The sequence below is a fragment of the Nyctereutes procyonoides genome, unplaced genomic scaffold (assembly GCF_905146905.1).
Source record: "Nyctereutes procyonoides isolate TBG_1078 unplaced genomic scaffold, NYPRO_anot_genome, whole genome shotgun sequence".
NCBI classification, from domain to species: Eukaryota; Metazoa; Chordata; class Mammalia; order Carnivora; family Canidae; genus Nyctereutes; species Nyctereutes procyonoides.
Window position 1 is genome coordinate 30419440 of NW_026575121.1, and position 25437 is coordinate 30444876.

General features: G+C 38.3%; 1 protein-coding gene across 2 annotated transcripts; it reads right to left on the bottom strand.

The window, feature by feature from the left end:
* Positions 1-8: 8 nt before the first annotated feature.
* On the bottom strand, positions 9-24413 carry FBXL3 (F-box and leucine rich repeat protein 3). 2 transcript variants are annotated; one of them, XM_055335745.1, is made up of 5 exons: positions 24091-24413; positions 19231-19576; positions 16316-16438; positions 12803-12974; positions 9-7255 (listed from the first exon to the last, which is right to left on the bottom strand). In XM_055335745.1, exons 2-5 carry the CDS (start codon positions 19573-19575, stop codon positions 6612-6614), a joined length of 1284 nt encoding a protein of 427 aa, XP_055191720.1. In that variant the 5' UTR covers position 19576; positions 24091-24413; the 3' UTR covers positions 9-6611. The 2 variants fall into 2 exon arrangements, with proteins under 2 accessions (XP_055191720.1, XP_055191721.1); XM_055335746.1 differs by lacking the exon at positions 24091-24413 and adding an exon at positions 23540-23989.
* Positions 24414-25437: the final 1024 nt, after the last annotated feature.

Here is a 25437-nt window from a genome sequence, read left to right on the forward strand (position 1 = left end):
TTCCATTGCTCTTTTTTTCCTTCTATCACCAGCATATATATATTTTTCAGGGGGTGATTTTACATTTGTGGATTTCTTAGGCCTTTCTGCCTTGGAGCAGAAATGCACCTGGGCAGAATTGCCGCATATCATCTCAGGACTTTTTTGGAGAGAAGCTGAAACTCTTACTGCATTGGCCAAAGTGAGTACATTGTACATTAGGTAATCTTGATTTCAAACTCCAAGCCTTTGTTAGTATGAATTATAGTTCATATCAGATATATAGGATCTTTGTACCCCTTATTTTTAAATTGTGGATATGGTATGCCAAGATTTTTTTAAAATACCCTCAGTGACATTTTCATGGCAGGAGCTACTTTTTCGTGGTACGGTAGTTATGGTTTTCATTTAAGCACTTTTTGGTGGTTTAGACTGATGTCACAGCTTTTGTAACTTTCGGGACCAGATCTAGCAGTTTGATTTTGTTCTATTCACTTAAAGACTAATTTGGACACCATAGCTGTAGCAATTGTGCTTCTAAATGAGGTAAAAACAGTGTTCAATAGTACAAGTTTCTAGCTAGCATTTGAGAATTATAGCTAGTAACTGGCATTTTGTGATTTAGATGGCTCATAAGGCATTTCTGAACCTTAGTGTCCGTATGTCTAAGATGATTCATCTGTCAGGACTGTTGTAAAGATTGAAGCCATGTGTATTTTTCAAGGGAAAGTTGCAGTAAATGGTAGCTATAGTGATGAATCAAAGGACAAAGTGCCATCCTTGATCTGGCCTAATGTAGTTTACGAACCTTTCCTGGGTTTTATAGTAATAACCTAGACTTTGAGCTGACAGTTTGCTTCTGCAGTTCTTCAAACACCTAAGACACAGAAGTATGACTGCAGATACATCTGGGTGAATAGGCTTCAAGAGAAATTGGAAGTTATTTTCTGGAAGCTGACATTTTCCCTAAACCTGTCAGATAGGGGACAGGTTTTTGTCAGGATCTCCAAGTAGCTGTGCTTCCACTTAGTCCCATCAAACAAGGTTTCAAGGTCCTTCAGATGTTTAATGATCAACCAAATACTGTCTATTCATGGAAAAAACACCAGTCAGTAAGATGATGAAGCAGAGACCATCTGTAATATGTAAATTGTTACTCGGTTTCTACTAACATTGAGTGCCTCTTGAGAGGTTAGTACAATCTCACTGGATTCTCCTACAAAGCCTAAATGTGGGTATTATTTACCTGATCCAAATGAGTCAGTTGGGGCTTAGAAAGGTTAAGTGACTTATTATTATTTTTTAAAGATTTTATTTATTCATTCATGAGAGACACACGCAGAGAGAGGCAGAGGCACAGGCAGAGGGAGGAGAAGCAGGCTCAAGGCAGGGAGCCTGATGCAGGAATCGATCCTGGGACTCCAGGATCACGCCCTGGGCCAAAGGCAGGCAGTAAACTGCTAAGCCACCCAGGGATCCCTTAAGTGACCTTTCCAAGGCGACCTAACTACTGGTAACAGAGCCACATTTTGAACCGGTTCTGTTGACTCCATGACATACACTATCAAGCAAGGTTTCATTGCTACTCAAAGTGTAGTCCTCAGACCAGTGCCTGCACGTGTTATCAGCACCAGAGGTTACTGGTCAAGTAAATATACTGATAGGAAATATACTGATATACTGGTCAGAAACTTCTTTTAAAGCAACTTATTGAAGTAATTTTATGTTGAATCTAGTAATGGCTTGTATTTTGTATGTTTCTGCTTTTATCTCATTTGTCTAGGAATTCATTTTTATTGTATTTTTCAAAACTATACATAGTACAAGAATCTGAGAATAAAAACCCAGCCCTTTACCACAGATAGCCTGGGAGGCACTGCATTATTCTGCTTACTGCACAGAGGCAAAGTCTTGCACACCTATATGAGAACTCTGTTTCACTGCCTACCATTTAGCCTATGTACTCATGGTAATAGTGCCTAAATATTCATAATTAATTTTGCCTCTTAAACCTGCTAGTTGTCTTCAGAATGCCACAAACTTGGATTCATGTGTTATCACCACCTAGTGGCTGAAGTTGGGCAATGCCAACTTTTAGTGGATATTTAGGAAAATTGATCTGGGAAAACAATTTTGGATTTTCTAGAACAGTGCTAGGGTAACAAGCAAAAACTCTTGTGCCACATTTGTGTTAACTCTAAAACACAGAACTTGGTTCTGTAGCAAAGACAGAGGAGTACATCTGGATGTGGAATTTGAATTTTAAAGCCAAGATTCTAAACAGTCACGTTAGAAAAAGCATTCAATATTTTTCAGTTCCTAAGAATATGAACAAATGAAGGAATTCTGTGAAAATAGGTAAATTCAGGTGACTATAGCACAGAGCATAAAATTCATATTAGTACTTAAGAATTTACCAAACTTGTCAACTGTACTTCCAAGATGAAGTAGGGCTTTTGGAGCAGACTTGGAATGAACATGCTTTCAAAATGGTAGATGAAAAACCAAATTATGGCCAGGTGGGAATTTGCCAATTAAATTTTGCTGTCCTTTGATCTACTATATAACTTAAACATGGTTTCTATTTTTCCTGTTAATTTGTTATGAATGAATAAAATTTCCTCTATTTTTAGAGAAACCATTTTGTTAATTTTGTTGAAATTTGACTTAGGGCTTTAGAGTAAATATATCCTCATTAATTCTGGTTCAGTATTAAGTACATATACCCACAAAGTATCATCAAATATATATATATATTTTAAAGATTTTATTTATTTATTCATGAGAGACACAGAGTGAGAGGCAGAGACAAAGGCAGAGGGAGAAGCAGGCTCCATGCAGGGAGCCCGATGCGGGACTCGATCCCAGTTCCCCAGGATCACACCCTGGACTGAAGGTGGCGCTAATTTAGCTGAGCCACCCGGGCTGCCCATCAAATGTATTTTAATAGGTACATACAGAAATATAGTCAAAATGTTAAAATACTAAACGTTAAATATTTGGAACGCCTGATATTGGCTCCTTTGAAATCAGGGGAAAAAAAGTCTTAGGAAACTTCATCTAGGTTTATAATCTGGTCTGGTGGTACTTAATGAATTTTTTGGTATACTTCAAGATTTTTTTTTTTTAATTGTTGGTATGTTACACAACAGTGTTCCAAAATCATATGCTTGCTTTTCTCTGTTCACAGCCAAAAGCAAATGGGCTGGCCAAAGTTTGTTTCCCCTTCATTGTCCAAGTAGCTTCCTGTGCTCTCAAATTTGCCTATCTACATTTTCCCTCCCCTACTTAAAACTATATTCTTTTACTGTACTGATTATTTTAAGGATAATAAGCTCTTAGTTCACTTTAAGAATAAAGGGCTTTGTGTCCATTTTGGGTTTCAGGAAGCAGGGACATTTTTCTGGCAGCTTGATAACAGCAAAACCTCAGATAAACTGAAGCTGGAATTTGCAAAGATTGTTCGCAGTTATGTATGAAGTACAGATTACTTACAGTTTCTTAAAGGACCCTAGTTCAGGCCTGAGCCTTCTTCACAAACTCCTCCGAATTTATCTATTCTAAGCTTTTCCATAAATATAATTTCTTTGAATGCAGTAAATTGATTTCATCTTTAGTCATACTTGGTTTGGTTTTTGTTTTTTTGTTTTTTTCTGATAGTATTGTTAAAATAGCCCAGATTACCAAGAGAAATTGAAATTATTTTCTGGAAGCTGTTAAGACAAAATGAAAATAATTTCAATAGTTTAAGAACTTTCCGGTTGGGATGCCTGGGTGGTGCAGTCCACTAAGTGTCATACTCAGGTTGTAATCTCAGGGTCATGAGATTGAGTTGTGGGTCAAGCCCACGTGGGGCTCTGCGCACAGCAGAGTCTGCTTAGGACTCTTTGTCCCTCTGCCCCTCCCCCCAGCTCTCTCTAAAGTAAGTAAATCTTTAAAACAACAACAACAAAAAAAAAACCCAACAAACCATTCTGATTGTATGGATGTATACAAGACATTTCTCTATGAAAAGGCCACTTGGGGGGATCCCTGGGTGGCGCAGTGGTTTGGCGCCTGCCTTTGGCCCAGGGCGCGATCCTGGAGACCCGGGATCGAACCCCACGTCGGGCTCCCGGTGCATGGAGCCTGCTTCTCCCTCTGCCTGTGTCTCTGCCTCTCTCTCTCTCTCACTGTGTGCCTATCATAAATAAATAAAACAAAAAATAAAAAAAGGCCACTTGGTTTCAAGGACTTTTAAAAATTCTATTTCAAAATAATGTTTTATAATTCTTTTCTAAGATTTTATTTATTTATTCATGAGAAACAAAGAGAAGCAGAGACATAGGCATAGTCAGAGAAGTGGGCTCCCTCTGGGGAGCCTGATATGGGACTTGACCCCAGGACTCTGGGATCACCACCTGAGCTGAAGGCGGAGGCTCAACCACTGAGCCATCCAGGTGCTCCTGTTTTATAGATACTTATTTTAAAAGCAGAGTCTATTCTTTTTAATTTAACCATTTTCTTTATAAAATTTGAAGAACATTTACATTTCATGGTCAGTTTTTATTCCCTATCACCTTAGTCATCAGAGCTTCAGGAATAGATTCCATTTGCCTAATCTTACATCTTCAAAATAGTCATTCTACCATAAACATTTAAAATTAAACACTGTATTTATTAAATACAAATTGGAAATTAAAACCATAAATCTGTATGCTTGTTAGAAAATCAAGCACCTATATTAGGGTAGTTTTTAAAAACTACAGTAATACAACAGCATTAGTAACTATCTTTATTCTCAAATTGATAAAAGCATTTAACATACTTTACAGTATAAACAAAGTAAGTGCTATGCATTTTGCTTATAAAGTGACTTAAAGTATTTCAAGCATTATATAATTCAATTTGTACAAAAAAGTAAATTTCCAAATAAAGCTTTGGTTAGAACTGATTATGTACTGTCAAATCCATTTTCCAAAGTTGTTCAAGGAAAACAGGCTTCATCCACTAAGACAGGGATTTCTTGTGCAAAGCTATTTACTATTTAGTAAGAAGGGAAAATATTATAACAATTGCTTTTTATTTCCAAGTCTGGATCAGCCTTTTTTCTTCTCATTTATAGGAGAAGAAAATACCATGACTTTTGAAAAAGATAAATTAGGCAGAAAATCACCTTTTACTTTATTCTTTGGAAGGTAATCTATTTAAAAAATAGATTAGATCTGTAAGACTGTTAGTTTCCATAATTACTAAAATGCTTTCTAAAAGTTTCAAGCATTAATATATTAGTCCATTGGGGTAAAATTACTCCTAATTTCCCTTAGGAAGGTAATATCTACTAGCACTAGTGCTCAGAATCAAAGCTTATGTAATACCTAAAAAAACTAAATGTAGCCCAAAACTTAGTATTTTTACAGAAATATATGGATTAACTTTATTCATATGAAAGTAATAAAAATGTTATCTAACTTAAATAATATAAAATAGCGTTTTAACCAAATTAACAATCACAAAACTGCACATTTTTCTATTAAAATTTTCCAGTCCGCTGAGCAATATTTACTCAAAAATATGATTATGAACTTAAATATATCCTCTTTTAAGTTTACTTGTTTATGCAGAACTGTACATTGATGCTCCTTTTATAATTTTTGAAAGTTCTACTTAGATAACTATTTAATTCCTTAATTCCAAGTGGAAAAATGAGCCATCACTAAAATTCACAGGAGAATAATATTCTTTCATGGAAATATTTTATAAACATTTTAAAATTCTACCTTTATTTACGTCAATTTGGCCTTTTTTAAATAGATAAGCTTTTCATTTCAATTACCATATAATATTTCAAAATTAGCTTAAAGATAAACAAAACCAAGGAGAACTGGTAAAGCATTCCTGACTTTACATAGGATGCCAAAGTCACATACATAGTAACATCACAGAAGAGAATTTATATGGTTTAGCAGATTATAGAGCAAACCTGAAAGTTTATACAAAGCTAAACACTTCCTCCCTTTCTGTTTTTTTCTTTTAATTTGATCTTGGCTCTTTTATTATCCTTCTATAATAACCACTGGGACACTTGGAGTTTTCTAAGAGATCCAATTACTTATACATACCTCTTTAAATAGATCTGTAACATATTTGAGAACGTTCAATCTCATTTGATATATCCTACATTTTTCTCACAAAATGCTCTGTCCTGAGCTATATTAAACACCTTATAACAGGTGTATGTATAACTAAAGACCCTAAAATGTCAAGTTTACATTTTTAAAAAATGCATAGAGAACATAACATTTTGGAAAACCTATTTGAGTACTCACTTCTCAGATACTATAATATATAGGTTTTGTTTCAGACTGTAAAATGTTTAATCTTCATAACTGGTCACTTTCAGATCTGAACCACACTTAAAATTTTTTTCCGAGCTTTGACTGCTATTAGGCTAAAGAAAGAAATGAAGTTTTCCAACTGAAACCGGTCCATGGGTCTCCCAATAAACAATCCTTACATATTCAATGCAGATATCAAATTTCCATGCCACAAAATAGAATCACATCAGAACTACAGGAAATAAACTCTTATTATAATACATTATGCTTAACATTAAGGTGCTATTATTCATCATGCCCTACATCTTTTGGTCTTTACCAAGTGGGCATCATGTCTGGAAACCACACCCTACCAAGATGCTTGGATACTTCCCAGTGGATCTGCTCCAAACTATATTTTTGGTCAGGAATTAGTACTTCTTCCATAATAGATAACTGAGACAGGCGGCCACCACACATCTTCACAAACTCAACAAAGGCACTACATGAGACTTCACATTCCCCTAGTCCAATAGCTGACAAATTTTTACAACGTTCTGCAATGCGAATTAACTCTTCATCAAGTGGCCGTAATCCATTAGCACATACTACTAGTTCAACTAGTCTCGGGCATGTCATTCCCACACGGCCAAGCACGTCTTTGCTTACTGATCTCCCAAAGTAAAGATGGGTGGCAGGTATTTCATACCGAAAGAATGGATCAAATTCCTCTTCATATAAAAAAAAATACATCACTAAGTTCACTTTTGGTGAATGTCTGATGAAAGCATCCCAGCTGCTTTTCTGAATAGTATGGAAGTGTGTCTGTCCAGGATTCTCACTGACTACATCAATGCGCAAATGTTCTAATCGGACATGTTTTTCAGAAGATAAAGCAAGCAGCAATTCATCACTTAACAAGTGGTAATTCAGAGCCAGTTCACGTAAGCCATGACATTGGTCAGCCACACAAAGGATACCTTGAAAGAAAAAAACCTAATTATTTACAAATTTTTGTACAAGTTCATCATCTGTTCAAAAAATTTAATCAGGTACATGTCTCACAAAAGTTTACCATATTTCCCTATCATAAAGCTATACAATTTAAAACTTGGTTATATGGTTAAACTAGCAGAAAGTCAGAAACATTTGAGACCAATTCTAAATCTGATGCCTTAAAAGACACAAAGCTCATTTAACAATTAGATAATAAATTAATAAATATAACTGACCCTTGAACAACATCGGGGTTAGGGGTACTGACCCTGTACAGTTAAAAATCTATACATAATTGACTCTTCAAACATTTAATATTTAATAGCCTACCACTGACCTGATGCCTTACTGATAACACAATTAATACAGATTTTGTATGCTATATATATTCTGTGCTACATTTTCACAATGAAGTTAGAGAAAAAAATACCAAGAAAATCATGAGAGGAAATATAGAGTAGAAGTCTATTTACTGAAAAAAAATCCATGTGTATATGGATCCACAAAGTTCAAACTCATGTTGTTTAAGGGCTAACTGTATGTTAATATTCCATAACTAAGGTTTGCCCCAGTAATGCATGGACAGTCACATTCTTTAAAAAAATGATTACTAACACCAAACTTACAGGTTAAGCCAAGAAAAATTATATGATCATTGCTACAGAGGCCAAAGCACATTTTTTGAAATTGAAAACTTAATCCTAATTTAAAAGAAAAAAAAGGTAAAGCCATATAAAAGAACCTATGTGACTAAATAAAACATGTGACAAATTTTTAAAAAAGATTTCTAACAAGTGAGCAACAAAGAGTTTTAACTGTTAATAGTGTATAATAAACATCAAATTTCTAAGGAAAGAATACCAAGATAGCACTAGATAAATGAGTCAAAAATAACCAATTCACATTAATGGGAATATTAAATATAACTAACATATTCTAATATATTCAGAAAGCAGTTCCATAAATGGTTCCCTATACTTGGGGCACTATGCTTCAGAACTGCTGTAAACCCCTATCAGCAGCAAATCTTACCAAAGGTCAGTATCTGATCTCTGAAATGGCCTGGTATAAAAATTCTACCTCAAACAGATTAGCCTATACTACCTGATAAATGTAGAGAAGATGTAAAGAAACCATTTCTTTCTTGTGCTTAGAAACAAGGACAGGAACAAAACATACATTATAATATCTACCATTAATTGTACAAGTATGATATGTCAGGTACTAAGTATGTTATCCCACAAATACTCAAAAAAATCTAGAAAAAAATAATCTTTCTATTTTGAAGTTGATGCAGCTTAAAGATAGCAAAGCTGGAATTCAAACACAGACTGAGTGACTCTTAAGTTCATGTGGTTAACTACTACTTGAGAAGTGCCAAGACAGGGAGGCACCAATAAGCCAAAGCTTAATAGCAGTGGCTATTCTATAGGCAATAGAATCAATGAAAAGATAAACTGAATCACCGAATCACCAGTATAAGAGTCACCAAAAAGGGAATAAAAGACATCTGTGCTGGAGCACTTGGGTGGCTCCGTTAAGTGTCCGACTCCTGGCTTCAGTTCAAGTCATTATCTCAGGGTTGTGGGGATCGAGCCCCACACTGGGCTCCGTGCTCAGTGCAGAGTCTGCTTGTCCCTCTCCCCTCTGCTCCTCCCCCTACCCTGCCCGCACTGCTCCCCCCCGACTCACAAATAAAATCTAAAAAAAAAAAAAAAAAAAGACATCTGTGCTTCACTATTCAGCCACTGAAAAGTTTCTGTTCTCCATAAGGTATTTACATACTTTGAAATAAACCTCATTACCCAAGGTATTCTGATTGGTCTCTGTTCTTTACAATCTCATAAAGCCTGATATAAAAAGAAAACAAATACACGGGGAATGGTAACTAAAGATGCAAATAAAGTGAAATATCATAACTATTAAAGCAGTTGCGGCAGGCATAATTCTAAAAATGGTCCCCAAGATTCCACAACCTAATCCCTGGAACCTGTAAATGTGGTAAGATACCACTCCCACAATTATGTTAAGTTATATAGCACAGTTGGTTTCAGTAAGATTGTCCAAGTGGCTCTAACTGAATCACATGAGCCCTTCGAAAGCTGAGTTTTCTCTGGCTAGTTGCAGAAAAGAAGTCCAACTCAGAGCTGCTCTGGCTAAGCAGAAAAGCTAGCTGAGCAATGCTTATAGCCCTGACCTACAGAACTGTGACACTACTCAGTGTTGGTTTAACCTGCTGAATTTGTAGTTGTTAGTTATGCAGCAATAGCGAACTAACTCAGTTAAACAGTTACTATGATTCAGCAATTCCACTCCTAGGTATATACTCAAAATAAATTAAGCCACATGTTCACACAAAATCTTATGTATCAATTTTCAGAGCAGTGTTGTTCATAATAGTCAAAAAGTGGAAACCCAACTATCCATCAAATGAAAAATAAGCGTGGTATATATCCATACAATGGAATATTATTTGGCAATAAAAAGAAATGAAACACTGATATATGCTACAACAAGTAAAGAAATTCATTATTGGTGGTATTATAAATTCACACAATTCATTTAGAAGAAAAAATGACAAAGCATAAAAAGGATCTGGACCCTCTGACCTACTTCTTCCACTTAATCATCTGTCCTATGGAAGAAATTATTGGAAGCAAACTGCTATGCCAAAATAGTTCACTTTTTAAATCAGCAAAAATATAGAAAAAAAGTATCCAGCCTTTTATAAAAAGAATTATAAGGCAAATGTTGGCTTATCAACAATATAGAATACTAAGTAATTAAATGTTGATTAGTTTGGCTGATACTTAATGAACGTTTTAATGTCAAGCACTGGTGCTAGGACGGTAAAATACAACATAAATAAGACATCCTTATCCTAATAGAAGGCAGCAGATAATGAAACAAAATTGCTCTCAGAGTCATAACAAGGGAATTAAGGAAGGTTTCCTAGAACCAATACAGTGAGACAAAAAGAATTAGAAGGACCACGTTAGGGCAAAAGGTGAGGGAGAAGAAAAGTGAATAGTATTTCCTATGTGAACAAACACCCAGACATGGAAGAAAACACAAGCCTTCTAAGAACTGAAGGGAGCTCAACGGACAGCAATGCAAGTAAGGTAGCATCTTAATGGATGAAGCCCACAGACAGGCAAGGGCTACATTATATGGGACTTTGTCAGTCCCAAAGGAGTTGGGATCTTCTCTAAAAAGCATAGTGAAAAGTTTTAAAGAAAACTAGAGAAAAAAATCAGACTTGTATTTTAGAAAGATTACTCTGCCTGTAGCATGGAAATCACATTAGAAAAGGGCAGGCTGCAAGTTAAGAAATCAATTTAAGGGATCCCTGGGTGGCGCAGCGGTTTGGCGCCTGCCTTTGGCCCAAGGCGCGATCCTGGAGACCCGGGATCGAATCCCACATCGGGCTCCCGGTGCATGGAGCCTGCTTCTCCCTCTGCCTATGTCTCTGCCTCTCTCTCTTTCTCTCTCTGTGACTATCATAAATAAATAAAAATTTAAAAAAAATATTTAAAAAAAAAAAAAAAGAAATCAATTTAAGAGGGTACTGCACAGGGGCGCCTGGGTTGCTCAGTCGGTTAAGCGTCCAACTTCTGGTTTCAGCTCAGGTCACGATCTCAGGGTCGTGAGACTAAGGCACGCATCAGGCTTCTTCTGAGCAAGGAGAGAACATGAGCATGGGTGGGGTGGGGTGGGGAGGAACAGAGGAAGAGGGATAAGCAAGTCACTAGTGTTGAATGGTGCTAGAAATCAACCAAGTACACAGTTATAAAGGACTATATGAAATGGGAAAAAAGTTTGATAAAATAATGCAGTAAAGAAAGAAAATAGCCCTTAATTTCAGCTTAGAGAAAGAAGAGTCCCAATATGCAAAATATATATAGAAAATATGCAAATATGTTAAATTTTAAATTGAAATCCTCTATGGTTATACTCTTAAATTTAAAAGTATTGCAAGTATTCTCTTTCATTTCCCTTCCCTTCCTGAACAACTTGGTCCAAAAGCCATTAGGTAAAACCACCCAAGTTTATACCTACTATTAGAATTGATGTGTATATTTAATAAAAGTAAATGAACAGGAGATGTACCAAGATAAAGAGAAAAACAAACTCACATTCTCACAGAGAAACCATAGACCCAAAGGCTCTCCCTATAGTTTGTTGAAGTGTTATAAGTCATGTTCAGAGTGCTATGGAAACAACACACTAAAATTTAAACCAAAGAGGAGGAGGAAATAAGGACAAAAATCAGACCATCTGAGATGAATTCTGAAGGCTGGCCTGGAGTTAGCTAGATTAAGAAGTAGAGGGAAAAATGGTATTCCACGAAGTACAGTGTACTAACCACATGCACAGGTTCAAAGAACCATAGTTATGTAGGACTCCGTAAAAGCCACACATGAATGAGTGGCAAACAAGATTAAAAATATAGGTGGAGGTCAAGATACAAAGGACCTTGTATACTATACAAAGCTATGAAACGTGGACCTCGCTCTCACAGCAAACCTATACAGTAGATAGAAACTATGACCAAGGTCATACTGAAGTAACTGCCAAAAGTCCATTGTTAAGTTCTATTTTATTTAGATTATCACTTTCAGTAATAATCTAGAAGTGGCAGAGGCAGTTAGGGAAATACTGCAATAGACCTAACCATTCCCAACACCAAGACCCTTCATGTACAACACATGGACAACAAATAATCTCCAAGAGAAAATAATTTTCTTGGCAGAAGGCTAGGCTTTAGTTATGGCAAGATGGTGGGAACTATTCTGTAAAGGGATCAAGGATTTAACATTGTGTCTTAAAAACAGGTTACCCAAATAACAGCCTGGGAGGAACTTCAGTAGCAAGAGGATGTGTCAGAAGTAAAGCATCAGAGAGTAGTAATACCAAGTACAGTTTATACTCACTTTACAATATGAACCATTTGGAATTTGAATGATCTCAAACTGAATAATGTAGTAATGCTTAGAAAATTCTATACAAGAGAATTTGGAAAGAGCTTTCACAATGCTATTCCCCATTCAATGGGCTCTCGACTCCAAAATTCAACTTAGGAAAAGGGTTATCTTGCAAAATGTAAAAAGTGGCAACTATAGCACAACTCTCCACCCACTACACAATGAGAAGAAAAACAATTAAGAAATCACTCTGATTCAAAACCAACCCTGCTGGCTCAACTACAATTAAAGAAAATTCCATCTTACCTGATGGGGCACCTCAGACAATACTTTTTTTTTTTTTTTAATTTATCCATTTTCTCGCACAGTTTGGACACAAGTTGCCAAGTAAGTGTAGAAAATAAGTTGAAAGTAAATGTCTAGGCTAGGAATGCTACAGAATTTATGTTATTATATTATGACATTAAAAATATGTTTATGCAAAAAAGATGAAGTAATCATATTAATCTAACCCATCTGCAAGGTTAATCATTACAGTTTTTTATTTAACTTTAATTTAATCAATACATTTTACTAACAAGTTATCTGGCAGAAAGCAAAACATACCTGCTGGAGAGACGTGAGGACAGCTGCTCATTTTCAGCAGCTTGAGTGTATCGCTGTTGTTGGCTACTAGTACTTTGAGGGATGGATCATCTACTGGGGTATCATCTATCTTAAGCGAGGACAAGGATTTGGAGTTTACAAACACTACCGTCAGGGCAGAAATAAAGTGAGACTGAAAAGCAAAAAAAATTAAAACAGCTGCAATTTTCACAAATGAGAATTAGGTATATTCATTTAATTCACAAATAGTTCAGCTGAACCTTAATGATATATTTCATAACTGTTTTAGGGGTAGCATCCTTTCACCCTGTTGTTGGGGATATGGTAATGGGGATATGGTAAAAAAGAGAGGTGACTGTTTGCTATCTTTGAGGAAAATCTTTTTACCTGTAGGAGAAAGAAGGGATTTCAGGCCTCAGGGTGAGTATCTCTAAATCACAACAATCACTGGTAAATAAAAAGACTAATTACCAAATCCAGAATGAGAATACCTCTCATATTTCACACCACCTTATCTGGAAACCCTACTCCACCTGTTTTATAACTGCATTCTTTTTTGGTCTGACAGTAATAACCATTAAAATAGTAATAATTATTAGCATAATCACTAAAAATTGAAATAAAATTCAACTCAGAAGCTAGGAAAGACTCATTTGGAATATAAAAACTCACAGAAAGTTTAAGTAAGGAAAATCGTACCTAAATAAAATTTCAAGTTTAAAACTCCTTTAAACATGTTAAATTATCTACAATATTTTTAAGCCATTTTATTCTAATGTATTTTTCCATAAATGTACCAATTCTTATTATTCCATTTATTATATATATGTAATTATCTATTGGACACAGAATCTGACCTAAAGGAACCCCCTACAGGAAAGAGGGATTAAAAGCATGGTCAGAATATATAACTTGGAATCAGCTAAAACCAATAGACAAAGAATCCAGGAATAAGAAAGAGAGGTCAACATATGCTCCAACACCTTCCTCTATATAACCAATCTCACGCTCCATTTAGCTTTATAAATTCACTACAGCAGTTAAAAGGAATGAAGGCAGGCTAACAGCCAAGAAAGTACAATGAAACATCACTTTTGTGGTTACATTCCCTAACTTTCTTTTCCCCTACAATTAAATAACTGGTTAACTAAATTTTGACCTATTTCAAATGTTAATATCTTTCTCCTAATATTTTCATGTCAAACTGAATTCTATCTTGTACAGTTACATGTTATTAGTATATTCATGACTGTATCACTGAGTTTTTACATTTCCCTCAGATTTCTCTCTGTCAAATACACTTCTTACATGTTCTCTTCAATTTTCCCAGGATTTCCAACATAGAGCAACATCCTATTTCAATCTTCTACAAGAGTCAAAATCAGGAGGGTGGGGAGACAATATAAGCAACTTAGACCCATTTAATAAGGAAGGAAGCATCCTATTAGATGCACCATAGTTCTCAAAGAAAAAACTACTACATATAAGTATAGTACTAGTATCAGACATATATAGTGATCCTGCTGAGTAATAAGAAAAAAGGAAATTTAGCATACCTTTTAATATGGTATGTTTCACACTATATAATATATACATATATATGTGTGTGTGTGTATATATATATATATATATATATATGCACTATGGAAACTATTAACTATAATACGCACATAGAAAATCAATTCAGAACATATCATTTCCTGTATGAAGCTTGAACAAGGTGCTACCATACTATGTAAATCAGACTTAATCAGAATCTCCTGGACTGCTCATAGGAGGAGGAAATTTGGTATAGGGAAAGTAATCCAAAATCTCAAAGTTTCTTACATGATTTTCATGCATGTTGAGAGCCACAGTGCTCTGACTTACATACTTAGAACCTTAAAATGTTTAAAGAGTATCTTACCCATCTCCCTTAACTTACATGAGAAAAACACTTTATCTCAAATGTATGCAAAGAACCTTTTTTAAAAAAATCAGTTAAGGGATGTCTGGGTGGCTCAACTGGCTGAGCATCCAACTCTTGGTTTTGGCTCAGGTCATGATCTTAAAGTTTTGAGATCAAGCCCCCTATCAGGCTCAGTGCTAGGCATGGACCTGATTGGGATTCTCTCTCTCATCTCCCTCTGCCCACCCCCCCCCATGCCCAGTCCCAGCCATTCACGCTTGCACTCTCTCCTCTCTCTCAAAAAAAAACCCAAAACCCAAACCAAAAACAAAAACAATTAAGACTTTGTAATCAACTAGTGATACATTTGTTACTGATACTCAATTCCATTACCACCTGGGTTATAGCACACAATCAATTTAGCAATATTTTTTCCTGAATCATTCTAGTAAATTAAACTATGAGGTGCGTTAAAGGGGTATCTATGTTTTAGTTTGCAGCTTCCTCTGAAAAAAATACTTTCAAATTATTGTTGGATGCTAACCTACCCAGTATTAGCTAATATACTCAAGGAGCCTTTATCAATTGCTTTCTTAAAAAGCATACTTGGGGCACCTGGCTGGCTCAGTCAGTTGGTCCTCTGACTCTTGATTTGGGCTCAGGTCATGATCTTGGGGTTGTGAGATTGAGTTCCATATTGGGATTCGAGCTCGGTGGGGAGTCTGCTTAAGATTCTCTCCCTCTCCTCACCTCTCCTCTCCCAGCCCCTCCTTCCCAATCTCACATGCTCTCTCTCTCTTAAATACATTTTTATTTATTTATTTTGTATTTTTTAAGCTTTTTTTAATTTATTCATGAGACAGAAAGAGAGAGAGAGAGAGGCAGAGACACAGCCAAAGGGAGAAGCAGGCTCTATGCAGGGAGCCTGATGTGGCACTTGATCCCAGGACTCCAGGATCACGCCCTGAACTGAAGGCAGATGCTTTAACTGCTGAGCCACCCAGGCAGGCATCCTGAAATAAATAAATTTTTAAAAGTGCACTTGTTTTTCCATTTTAAGAGACAAGTTATTAGAGACATCTAATTACATGCAGGATTATGTTAGAACATATATATGAATATAAATAGTTTACTCTTCACCAAAAACAATTCTCTTTAAATAAAATCTATTAATTAATCCAAGCTGCACTAACTTTGCGCAAGAATAAATCTTTACACATTTACCAGAAGATTTTATAAGTAAGCTATACCTGTTCTCACTACTGGCACTGTCTACTTTTCTTTGATTATAATTTCACCAATCTGCTCTGAAAGTCCAAAGAAGGGGCTGCTATATATCTTTTTTTCTAATATGCTTGTTTCTCCATTTTACTTAGGCTCTTTTAGTATATCCTGCTGGACCCTCTGCAAATTCATTCACTCTTTAACTTTTCCCATCAAGAAGCCCAAGGTGATCAGAAAAATGAAAAGCTTTTTTTAAAAATCCTATTGCCTAACATTCTAAATAGTAAATCGATTTCCATCACGCATACTATTTTTCTTACATTCCCACTGTCACTACAAGAAATAGGTAAGGTTTCATTCAATTTCTCAGTAACCACCAATAACACAAAACCAGCAGATACCTTTGGTAAATCCATAAAGCTTGGCCGAGCCGTTGAAATAAGTCCAAGTGTTTTTAAAGAGCAATTTACCAGTTGTGATAATATATCACAAGCTGCTTCAGCTGATTCTTTGCTGCTGTCCACCTAAGGAAAGAACACATGACATAGCCATACATATACTTGTATTTACATTTACTCTGTGTAATCTTAATTTTACAAAAGAAAGTTATTAGTTTATTGTGTTACAAAGACAATTTATTCTTTCAATCATACAAACTCACATACAACGTCAGCCTTTTCTGAATCTCCCTGAAAGTTTTAAGTTCAATTGTCAAGACTTAATTTTGTTATTATACAATATACACTTAATGTTGAAAGGACTTGGTTTTTAAGCTGATTTATTCAGAACTGACTATATAATATACAATCTAAAGGATCACATGAATTTATAATCTTTGAAAAATAATTATATATTTGGTAGTGGATCTGATTCTACATGCAAATACAGTGTCTATCGTACACAGGTGTCAAGGCACCAGAAAGTGGATGAGTATTATTATTCAGAATGTTCAAATTAATCACAATTTGGGATTCATCATTAATGATATTAACAGAAAGATGAATGTGAAGTAAAAAGGAAGACATCCAACCAGTCAAGAATGAAAATATGAACCAAATGAGTAGTTGCTCCCACACACTCTTGTGCATAAACATTTCCTGGGGGAAGAGTAATATGGCCAAAAACTCCTGTAGGATGAGATGGAGCTCTTCTATCAAAAAGAAAGTTGTTCCTTGGGCTAAAAGCATCTTAAAAGTAGTATTACTTTAATTTTCAAGACTGATGTGCATTACCTTAACCCAAAAATGTTCTAAAGAGCTGGTTGTAAAACTGATGGACTGTTTCAGGGCTGTTTATAATACTTTCCTTTGGCTAAGTATTTCTATACAAGTGGTTCCTAATGTGTGCTCCCTAGACCAGCAGCATTAACATCACCTGGGAACCAATTAGAAATGCAAATTCTCACGCCCAACCCAGATCATCACAATCAGAAACTCTAGGGGTGGCCACAGCAATTTTTGTCTCAACAAGCACTCCACGTCTTTATGATGCACATAAAGTTTGAGAACCACTGATGTATACTCATAATGGACTAAAAGCCTGTTTGGCCTAGTTAGTGATAAACTGAACACAAATATACTCAGGACAACTCAGGAGAATCTTATGCTATGGTTCTTTTTGTAAATCAGAAATAATTTCCTGAGGGAAATAAAAAATCCCTAACAAAAATGTTTAAACTTATAGGACAAATGGTTTTGTGAGGGTTATATAAGTTGGAAACAGCTGAATTGGATCACATGGCTAAAAGACTAAAACACTGACCCAGCCAATGCCCTGGACGGAATTGGTCTTTAGACCTTTGAGATGAAAGTATTATGCTCCTCTTTTTCTCAGATTTACCATTAGAATACTCTTAAGACAACTCAAAGATGTCTAAAACCAAAGGAAGGCTCTTGAAGTTTCTTCATGGGGATGTGAGGAGATAGACAACACTTGATGAGTTCCTGGATTTGTTTCTCTCACCATTCCCTCACTCTTACCCTCAGTTAGGGTTGCCAGATAATATACAAGACATCCATTTAAATAAGTATTATGTCCCAAATAATGAATGGGCATATTTATACTAAAAGTTATTTGCTGATGCTCTAAAATTAAAATTGAAATTCAACTTATAAGCATCTCTATTCTTATTTGCTAACCTAGTAATCTACTCTCAGTGGCCTAAGTACCTTTGTGCATTTTTCTGGGAAAATGGCCATAATGCACTCAACCATTCCCATTACCAGCTCTCCTCTTCTTCAGACACAAATGGAAGAATAAGCAGGTAATCTTTATCTAAGAAGGAATAACACTCTTGAGAGCAGTCAAGACTAGTTTTGGCAAAGAACTGTGGGTTAAGAACCATTGCTTTATCTAGATTTAATCTGACCTATTAATAACTGCTACCTATGGGTAATCAGATATTCCATGTGTTAGTTTTCAACAACTGTCAGGTATGTTAAAAGGTTTAGTAAACACATCTACATTCCATTATTCATCCTCAAAAAAAAATACTGTAAGCCTCTGTACTCCTATAAACCACTGTGATTCCTTAAACTATTCTAGACAGCTCAAAAAGCCACTCCCACTTCATTTCTCTCACCACTGAATGAATTCTAATATGTCCCTTCTGGCAATGAAAAGAAACAAACAGTTCTCTTTGGCATTCTTCCACATACCTTTTCCTATTTCTAAAATATATTCATCTAGATATTTTACATATTTCTGTGTCTCCTTTTTCTTTTAAGACCCCATGTCATAATGCCAGCAATAAGCAGAATTCAGTCCCTATTAAACAGTAATAGCAATTAAGTTTTAGTCAATCATAATCTCCACATTTTATATTATTGTATATTTCTTTTACCTTAAACTTTTCAACGTGACTGATAGCTTAGGTAAATATTTTATGCTTATTAGTTGCTTCTGTTCTTTTAAAAACTTATCAATAATTGCAATTCAGTGGAGTAATTTAGCTCAAATATAATTATTTCTGACATCTTCTAATGCATGTAGTAATTCTCAATCTTTAAGAACTTTCTCTAAAAAGGCACTATTTTATTTTTATTTGACAGAGAGAAAGAGAGAAAGAGAGCGAGCGAGCGGGAGCTGGGAGAGCTACATAGGGAGAGGAAGAAGCAGGCTCCCCAGGAGCAGGGAGCCTGATATGGGATCATGGGATCATGACCTGAGCCAAAGGCTGATGCCCAACCAACTGAGCCACCCAGGCACCCCCTAAAAAGGCACTATTTTAAAGACGTGAAAAAACATATTGGTTTAGCACAAAAAAAGCCAAAACACGATATGCTTTATTTTTTAAAAGAAGGATTTAAAGTATTACCTTGAAGCTGACATATTGCAGATGGTTTGAATGTCTTTTAATAATCTGTTTGATCAGCTCCGGATGTGTAGCTTTCAAGTAAGATGTAGCTGGTTGATTCAGTTCAAATTCAAAACATCTCCACAAGTCAGGCATGTGAAATACCTGGTTCCAGTTGCGGCAAACTTGTGAAGCATGAGCCCGGTCAAGAAGAGGCAAATACTTAAATACTTGGAGAATAATGTCCTGAAGGAGATTACCCCAATCACAAGTCTGAGAATGCTCATTTGTAGTCCTCAGTTTCTTAGATTTCTCTGTACCTTCTTCTGATGAATTATGGTCACTATCTCTTCCTCCTCGTTTCATCCTATTCAGAGAAATGCATCATTTTTTCATACTTCACTTTTAAATAAAAATAAATCCAATGCTCATTCTGTCACTGAGATGCATATATACATGTTTATAAATAGAAACACAAACATAGGGATCCCTGGGTGGTGCAGTGGTTTGGCGCCTGCCTTTGGCCCAGGGCACGATCCTGGAGACCGGGGATCGAATCCCACATCGGGCTCCCGGTGCATGGAGCCTGCTTCTCCCTCTGCCTGTGTCTCTGCCCGCCCCCCCATCATAAAAAAAAAAAAACAAAAAAAAAAAAAACATGAAGAACTGGACCAGTAATTCAAAAATATCAGAACAAAATATAATGAAAAAATGCCAGTGGAGACCAACTGTTATTTTACAAATTCTATACAGGTGTTTTTAAACATTTGTGTTTATACTCTACTACTGGGGGGAAGGGGAAGTATTATGATTTTGAAACTAAACCAAGAATTGTATTTCAAAACTGCTGTCAACTAAAAGGAATATAAAAAAGAACCTACAGTGACACTTTTCAAAGGTTTCTTAAAAGTCATCTACGGATACCTGCTGTTTTTGAGTTTTTGAATTCAAAGAGACCACAGTCCCAAGAACCTCTAGAAAGTACATGAATTAAGCAGCCAACAGATCTTTCCACACTCAATAGTCTGTGATATGTATTATTGACAGACCCAATCTCTGCTTAAAAAAGCAAATTCAGGGGATCCCTGGGTGGCTTAGCGGTTTGGCGCCTGCCTTTGGCCCAGGCGTGATCCTGGAGACCCGGGATCGAGTCCCGTGTAGGGCTCCCTGCATGGAGCCTGCTTCTCCCTCTGCCTGGGTCTCTGCCTCTCTCTCTCTCTCTCTCTAGGTCTATCATGAATAAATAAATCTTAAAAAAAAAAAAAAAAAAAAAAAAAAAAGGCAAATTCATCCCTACCATACGTTGTTTGGTCCAGAATGTGGTTTCTTCTTCCAAAACATCAGTTACTATTGCATGTTTACCCTAAATTGTATTTCTGAACTAGCTATATTTATCCTGTGTAAATGTATTATCTTCATTCCAAATGTTTCTTTGAAATGGTCTTTTTGTTGCAAAATAGTAGCATCCTTAAGAGAATGGGCTCTGGAATCAAGCTTCCTGGGTTTGAACTGTGGCTCTACCTCTTACTGGTTACATGGCCTTGAAAAATTACTTGACCATCAGTTTGCAAAGTGGGAATAATAACACACAGGGTTCTTGTGAGGAATTAAATAGTATTAGGGCTTGAAAGGAGACAGAGAATGTTTAATTCAGGTAGAGGCAAGCAGTCCAGCATTAAAGATATTAAAGTGTACGATGCAAAAATGAAGTTATGTGTGAGAAAGTGCAAGAACACATGCTTATGTATGAGAAACACACTGGAAGTAGATTCACCACGTTAATATAGCTATAATAAGTGAGTGGGATTATACTGTATTATATTATATTAATGATATAATTGTGGGATAAAAGTGGTGGCATTACAGGAGAACCTTGTTTTGCCAATATTATATGCATTTATTTTAATGACAATGAATTACACTGTAATCAGATAAAAGGCCTTGCTTCGATTTGCTGTTTGGAAAAATAAGTACTGCAGGCTCTAAACTAAAGGGGGTAACTGCAGACCAATCAGTAGTATCCCTATTTAGTTTAGGCCTGCAACACTTTTATCTCTAGAGAACAGTTCTGGCAGGATAGTGGTTTCGATTTGGAGTCACAGCTTTTGAAAAGGATGGCTTGTGGCTCTAACTCCCTTCTTCTGGTTTTTGGGTATGCTATCCAGCAGCTAGCAAAACTTGTGAAAGACAATTGAGGGCTGGAAGGAAACAACGGCAAATGCCCCTGGCCTTCATGCTATTAAAATATGCCCAGGAGATCCTAGCACATGTGCAATGAATGAACTACATTTGTCACTGATCCTACAACTATGTGAGTTTAAGTAATGATGAGCAAGGGGAAAGGAAAGAGTAAATAGAATGACAAGTGATGGCAAGAGGGTAGTTTTATGGAAGATTAAAACTTACGTGTGAATCTGAGAATACATTTAATGTTTAGAGAAAAGGTAGTATAATCTACAATATAATCTTTTATGTAAAAAAAAAAAACCCTCTTCTAGTCATAATGTCCCACTAGAAGTTGAAGTAACACTGTCATTATGACCCATTTTTTGCCTTTATCTTATTCTGAAGACTTAATTTTAGCATAGAAAATTTGGGTCAAAGAACAAGAGTCTGCTACCCAGCAAACTCACAATTTGGCTTATAATTCCTTGTCTATTTAAAACTACTCATAGATCTTTATAATTTCTAATCCTTATACAATGTTGATTGCCGGTTTCTGGAGAAAATCCTCTATAACTATAATTATTCAACTTACAAATGTAATGATTCATTTTTAGAATACAGGGGTATATAAACAAAAATAAAATGACACCTTATTTACACAATTAGCAACAATAAGTACTTTCCCTTTGTCAATTACAGCCTGTTTTAAATAAAGTATGTTTCAATACCTTTCCAAGTTGAGGGAAGAAAAAAGGTGACATGTTAAAAAAGATGTATGCAACATTGAGGAATAATATCTCTTGGTCTAGATATAAGACTATATGATCACCAAAATATATTTTAAGCACTTACTAGCTTATGAATAGCTGAACAAAAGTCTACAATTTGTTATAAGTGATAGGACTGTAATGTGTCAGAATTAAGTATTTTTATCAATAGGAAAAAAATGCAAGGCCTAATGCTGATAAAAAATGGTCTCTGTATTATCCTCATTCGTGCATGAAAATAAAAGAACACTGTAGGCACCTAATAAAAATTTAAAATATAAACTTTTTCCAAGATGATCTCATTTACTCATGCAAAAATTCATATTGCTTCCAAAAGTATTAAATCTATCCACACATGAAGCGTTGCTGTATAGAAAGTTAAACAATGCAGAGCATCCACCAGTCTGCAAAAAATCTACATCAATGGAGTATTTATCTCCTACTTTTAGTCAAAGTGAAAACCTCTCTTCCATTTGAAGAGGAGGAGTGCAGAGGAGGAAGCTGAACAATAAATGTCAATGGGACTTTGCAGAGTACCAAAACTAGGCCTCTTCAGGGCTCCAGCAGTTCCACTTCAAACTGCAACTTCTCCAGGCCCCCAAAAATTGATGCAACCTAGGCCCCAAGAGCATTTGGTGAGGGACTGATATTACCATGATGCACCAAAGGAGGAAAAAAAGGGGGAAAAACCCACTAATGAGGAAAAACTACAGACTACTTGAGCAGCACAGGAGTTACTGAACTAACTCTGAAATTTCCACACACTCTGTAAGAAACAATGAATCTGTTCATCAGAAGACCTGTGGGTGACACTCAGCTGTGTGTCTACCATTGTATCACGCACTTGTAAGTAAAGTGCGCCATGCAGTCATTTTAAAAGCCCACTTGTTGTGGGGGGATCCCTGGGTGGCTCAGCGGTTAAGCGCCTGCCTCCGGCCCAGGGCGTTGATCCTGGAGACCCGGGATCGAGTCCCGCATCAGGCTCCCTGCATGGAGCCTGCTTCTCCCTCTGCCTCTATCTCTCATGAATAAATAAAATCTTTAGTAAATAATAATCTTAAAAAGTCCACTTGTACTGAGCACTAAAAATCCTGTTTTGGCATCACACCTCCTTTCTATTTGTGTTCTGCTTTGCCTAAAATCAAACTTAATTCGCATTCTTCCGCTGGAATACAAAAACCAAAACAAAACAACAGTGGGAAGAGATCAATTCTCAGACCTAGATGGGAGGAAGAGTGTGGTGGTGAAAATGTGTGTCGCGGTCATTTGCAGAAAACTCAAAGAGTGGATGGCGTCTTTATCAACATTTCAAAAGAGGGGGGAAAAAAGACTCTGTAATGAAAATCTCTGGGCCACTGGATTGGATATCATCAGCAACAAAATAATGGTAATCTAACCTCTCAGCTTGGAGACACGACGGATCATTTAATATTAGCTGCTTCCTGCTCCCTGCCTGCAGCTCCACCGGAAACGCCGCCCTACGCCTCAGGCAGGCGCGAAGCTGCTCCTCCAAGTTGACCAAGTTTTCCACTTGGGCTACCGGGCCGCGGCGGCCCCTCCTCCCGCGCCACCTCCACGGGCGGGCTCTCCCCGACAGCCGTCACGCGCTCTGCCCCGGGCAGCCTGTGGTGACAGCTTAACGCCGCTCGAGCGCAGCCTACGCCGGGGAGAGCCTGGAGCGCAGCGCGCGAGCTCCGCGGCGCCCGTCACAAGCCCCGCCAAGGTAACAGATCCGGGCGCCGGCGGCCCCGAGCCCGCCCGCACACGCACCACGCACCACGCCTTGTTGACAGGTTTTGAAGCGGGCGCGGCGGGGAAACGCCCCCAGCGGGCTCCAAGGTCTGGGCGCCGCGCCCCGCCCGCCCGCCCGCCGCTCCCAAGGGGCGCCCGGCACCCGCCCCCGCCGCGCCGCCACCCGGGGGCTCTGGCCCTGCCCCTCGGCTGTTACCTGCTGCCGGAGGCGGCTTCCCCCACACACCACCCCGGGCTCCGGGGAAGGCGGCGGCGGCGGCGGCGGCGGCGGCCGGGCCCGCGGCTCTCACATGAGGCCCCCCGGGAGCCCCGCTTCGCGCTCCCGCCGCCGCGGCCCCCCGCGCTCCGCCCGCATCCGAGGCTCTGGTCCCGCGGCGGCCGCCAACGCGGCTCCACCTTCGCGGCTCCGGCTGCCCCCCGAAGAAGCCTCCTTCCTCAGTCCCGCGCGGGCCGCTGTCCCCCTTCCAGGACCCTTCGCCGCCGCGAGAGGCTCCTTCACGAGCCGCGGCCGCCGCGGCCCAGACACCGACTCCAAGATGGCGCCCGGCGCGCCTCCCTCCGAGGGGGCGGGCGCGTGTCCGCCGGGGGCGCGCGCGGCGGGCGAGGGAGGCGGGAGTGGGCCGCGCCCGCCGGGAGCGCGCACTAGCGGTGCCGCGGCGGGCTCGGTCTCCTGGTTCCGGGAGAGTCGGCCGCCTTCCTGCCCCGTACGCGACGGCTGTATGCTTGGGGGGGCCGTTGTGAAGACAGCTTTCCTTCTGAAGCTGCAGCTAGCTGCAGGGCTCCACGACTGTGCTGTGGCAACCGAAGAGTTCGGGGAGGTGGAGCAGGAAGGGAGGAAGGAGGGCGTGTCCCCGAGCCTACGCCGCTCAGCCGCTGATTGGCTGCAGGAAGCGGGACTGTAGCTGCTGCGGGCGGAGCCGCCTCCCGCCGCCGCGGGGTCCGGGGGGCCGGGCCTGCGCCGCGGCCCCCTGGGCTGGGGACGGGCTCCGCACGGGGACTGCAGCCCCGGAACAGCGGGCGCTTCTAAAGCCTGCGAGGCGTTAGGGAAGAACGGTGGCCGCGGGTTACTGATTTTTATATTTAAAATGTTTGTATTTTCCAGTTTCTCTCCAGTTTTTGTCATCAGAGTTAGTACTTTTTAAACACCATCTTTATAAATTATGTAGACTCCTGAAATTGACCGACAGCTTTCTGAAACACAGTAAGAAAGTATAAAAAAGGAGGGAGTCTGGGTGGCTCGGTGGTTGAGCATCTGCCTGTGGCTCAAGGCGTGATCCCGGGGTCCAGGGATCCGGTACCACACAGGGCGCCTGCTTCTCCCTCTGCCTCGGTGTCTCTCGTGAGTAAATAAATAAAATCTTAAAAAAAAAAAAAAAGTATAAAGGAGTAGATGGCTATTTAAAATATAACCTACAGGTAAAGCCTTTTGTCCATTCAGAAGTCTTTGTGTCTAAGTGCCACCCTACTTAGCTTGTTTTAAAAGTTTGGATTTTTAGATAGTGGGTTTTCTTAAAGTTAGAAATGTCCTTGGGTATCAAATCGT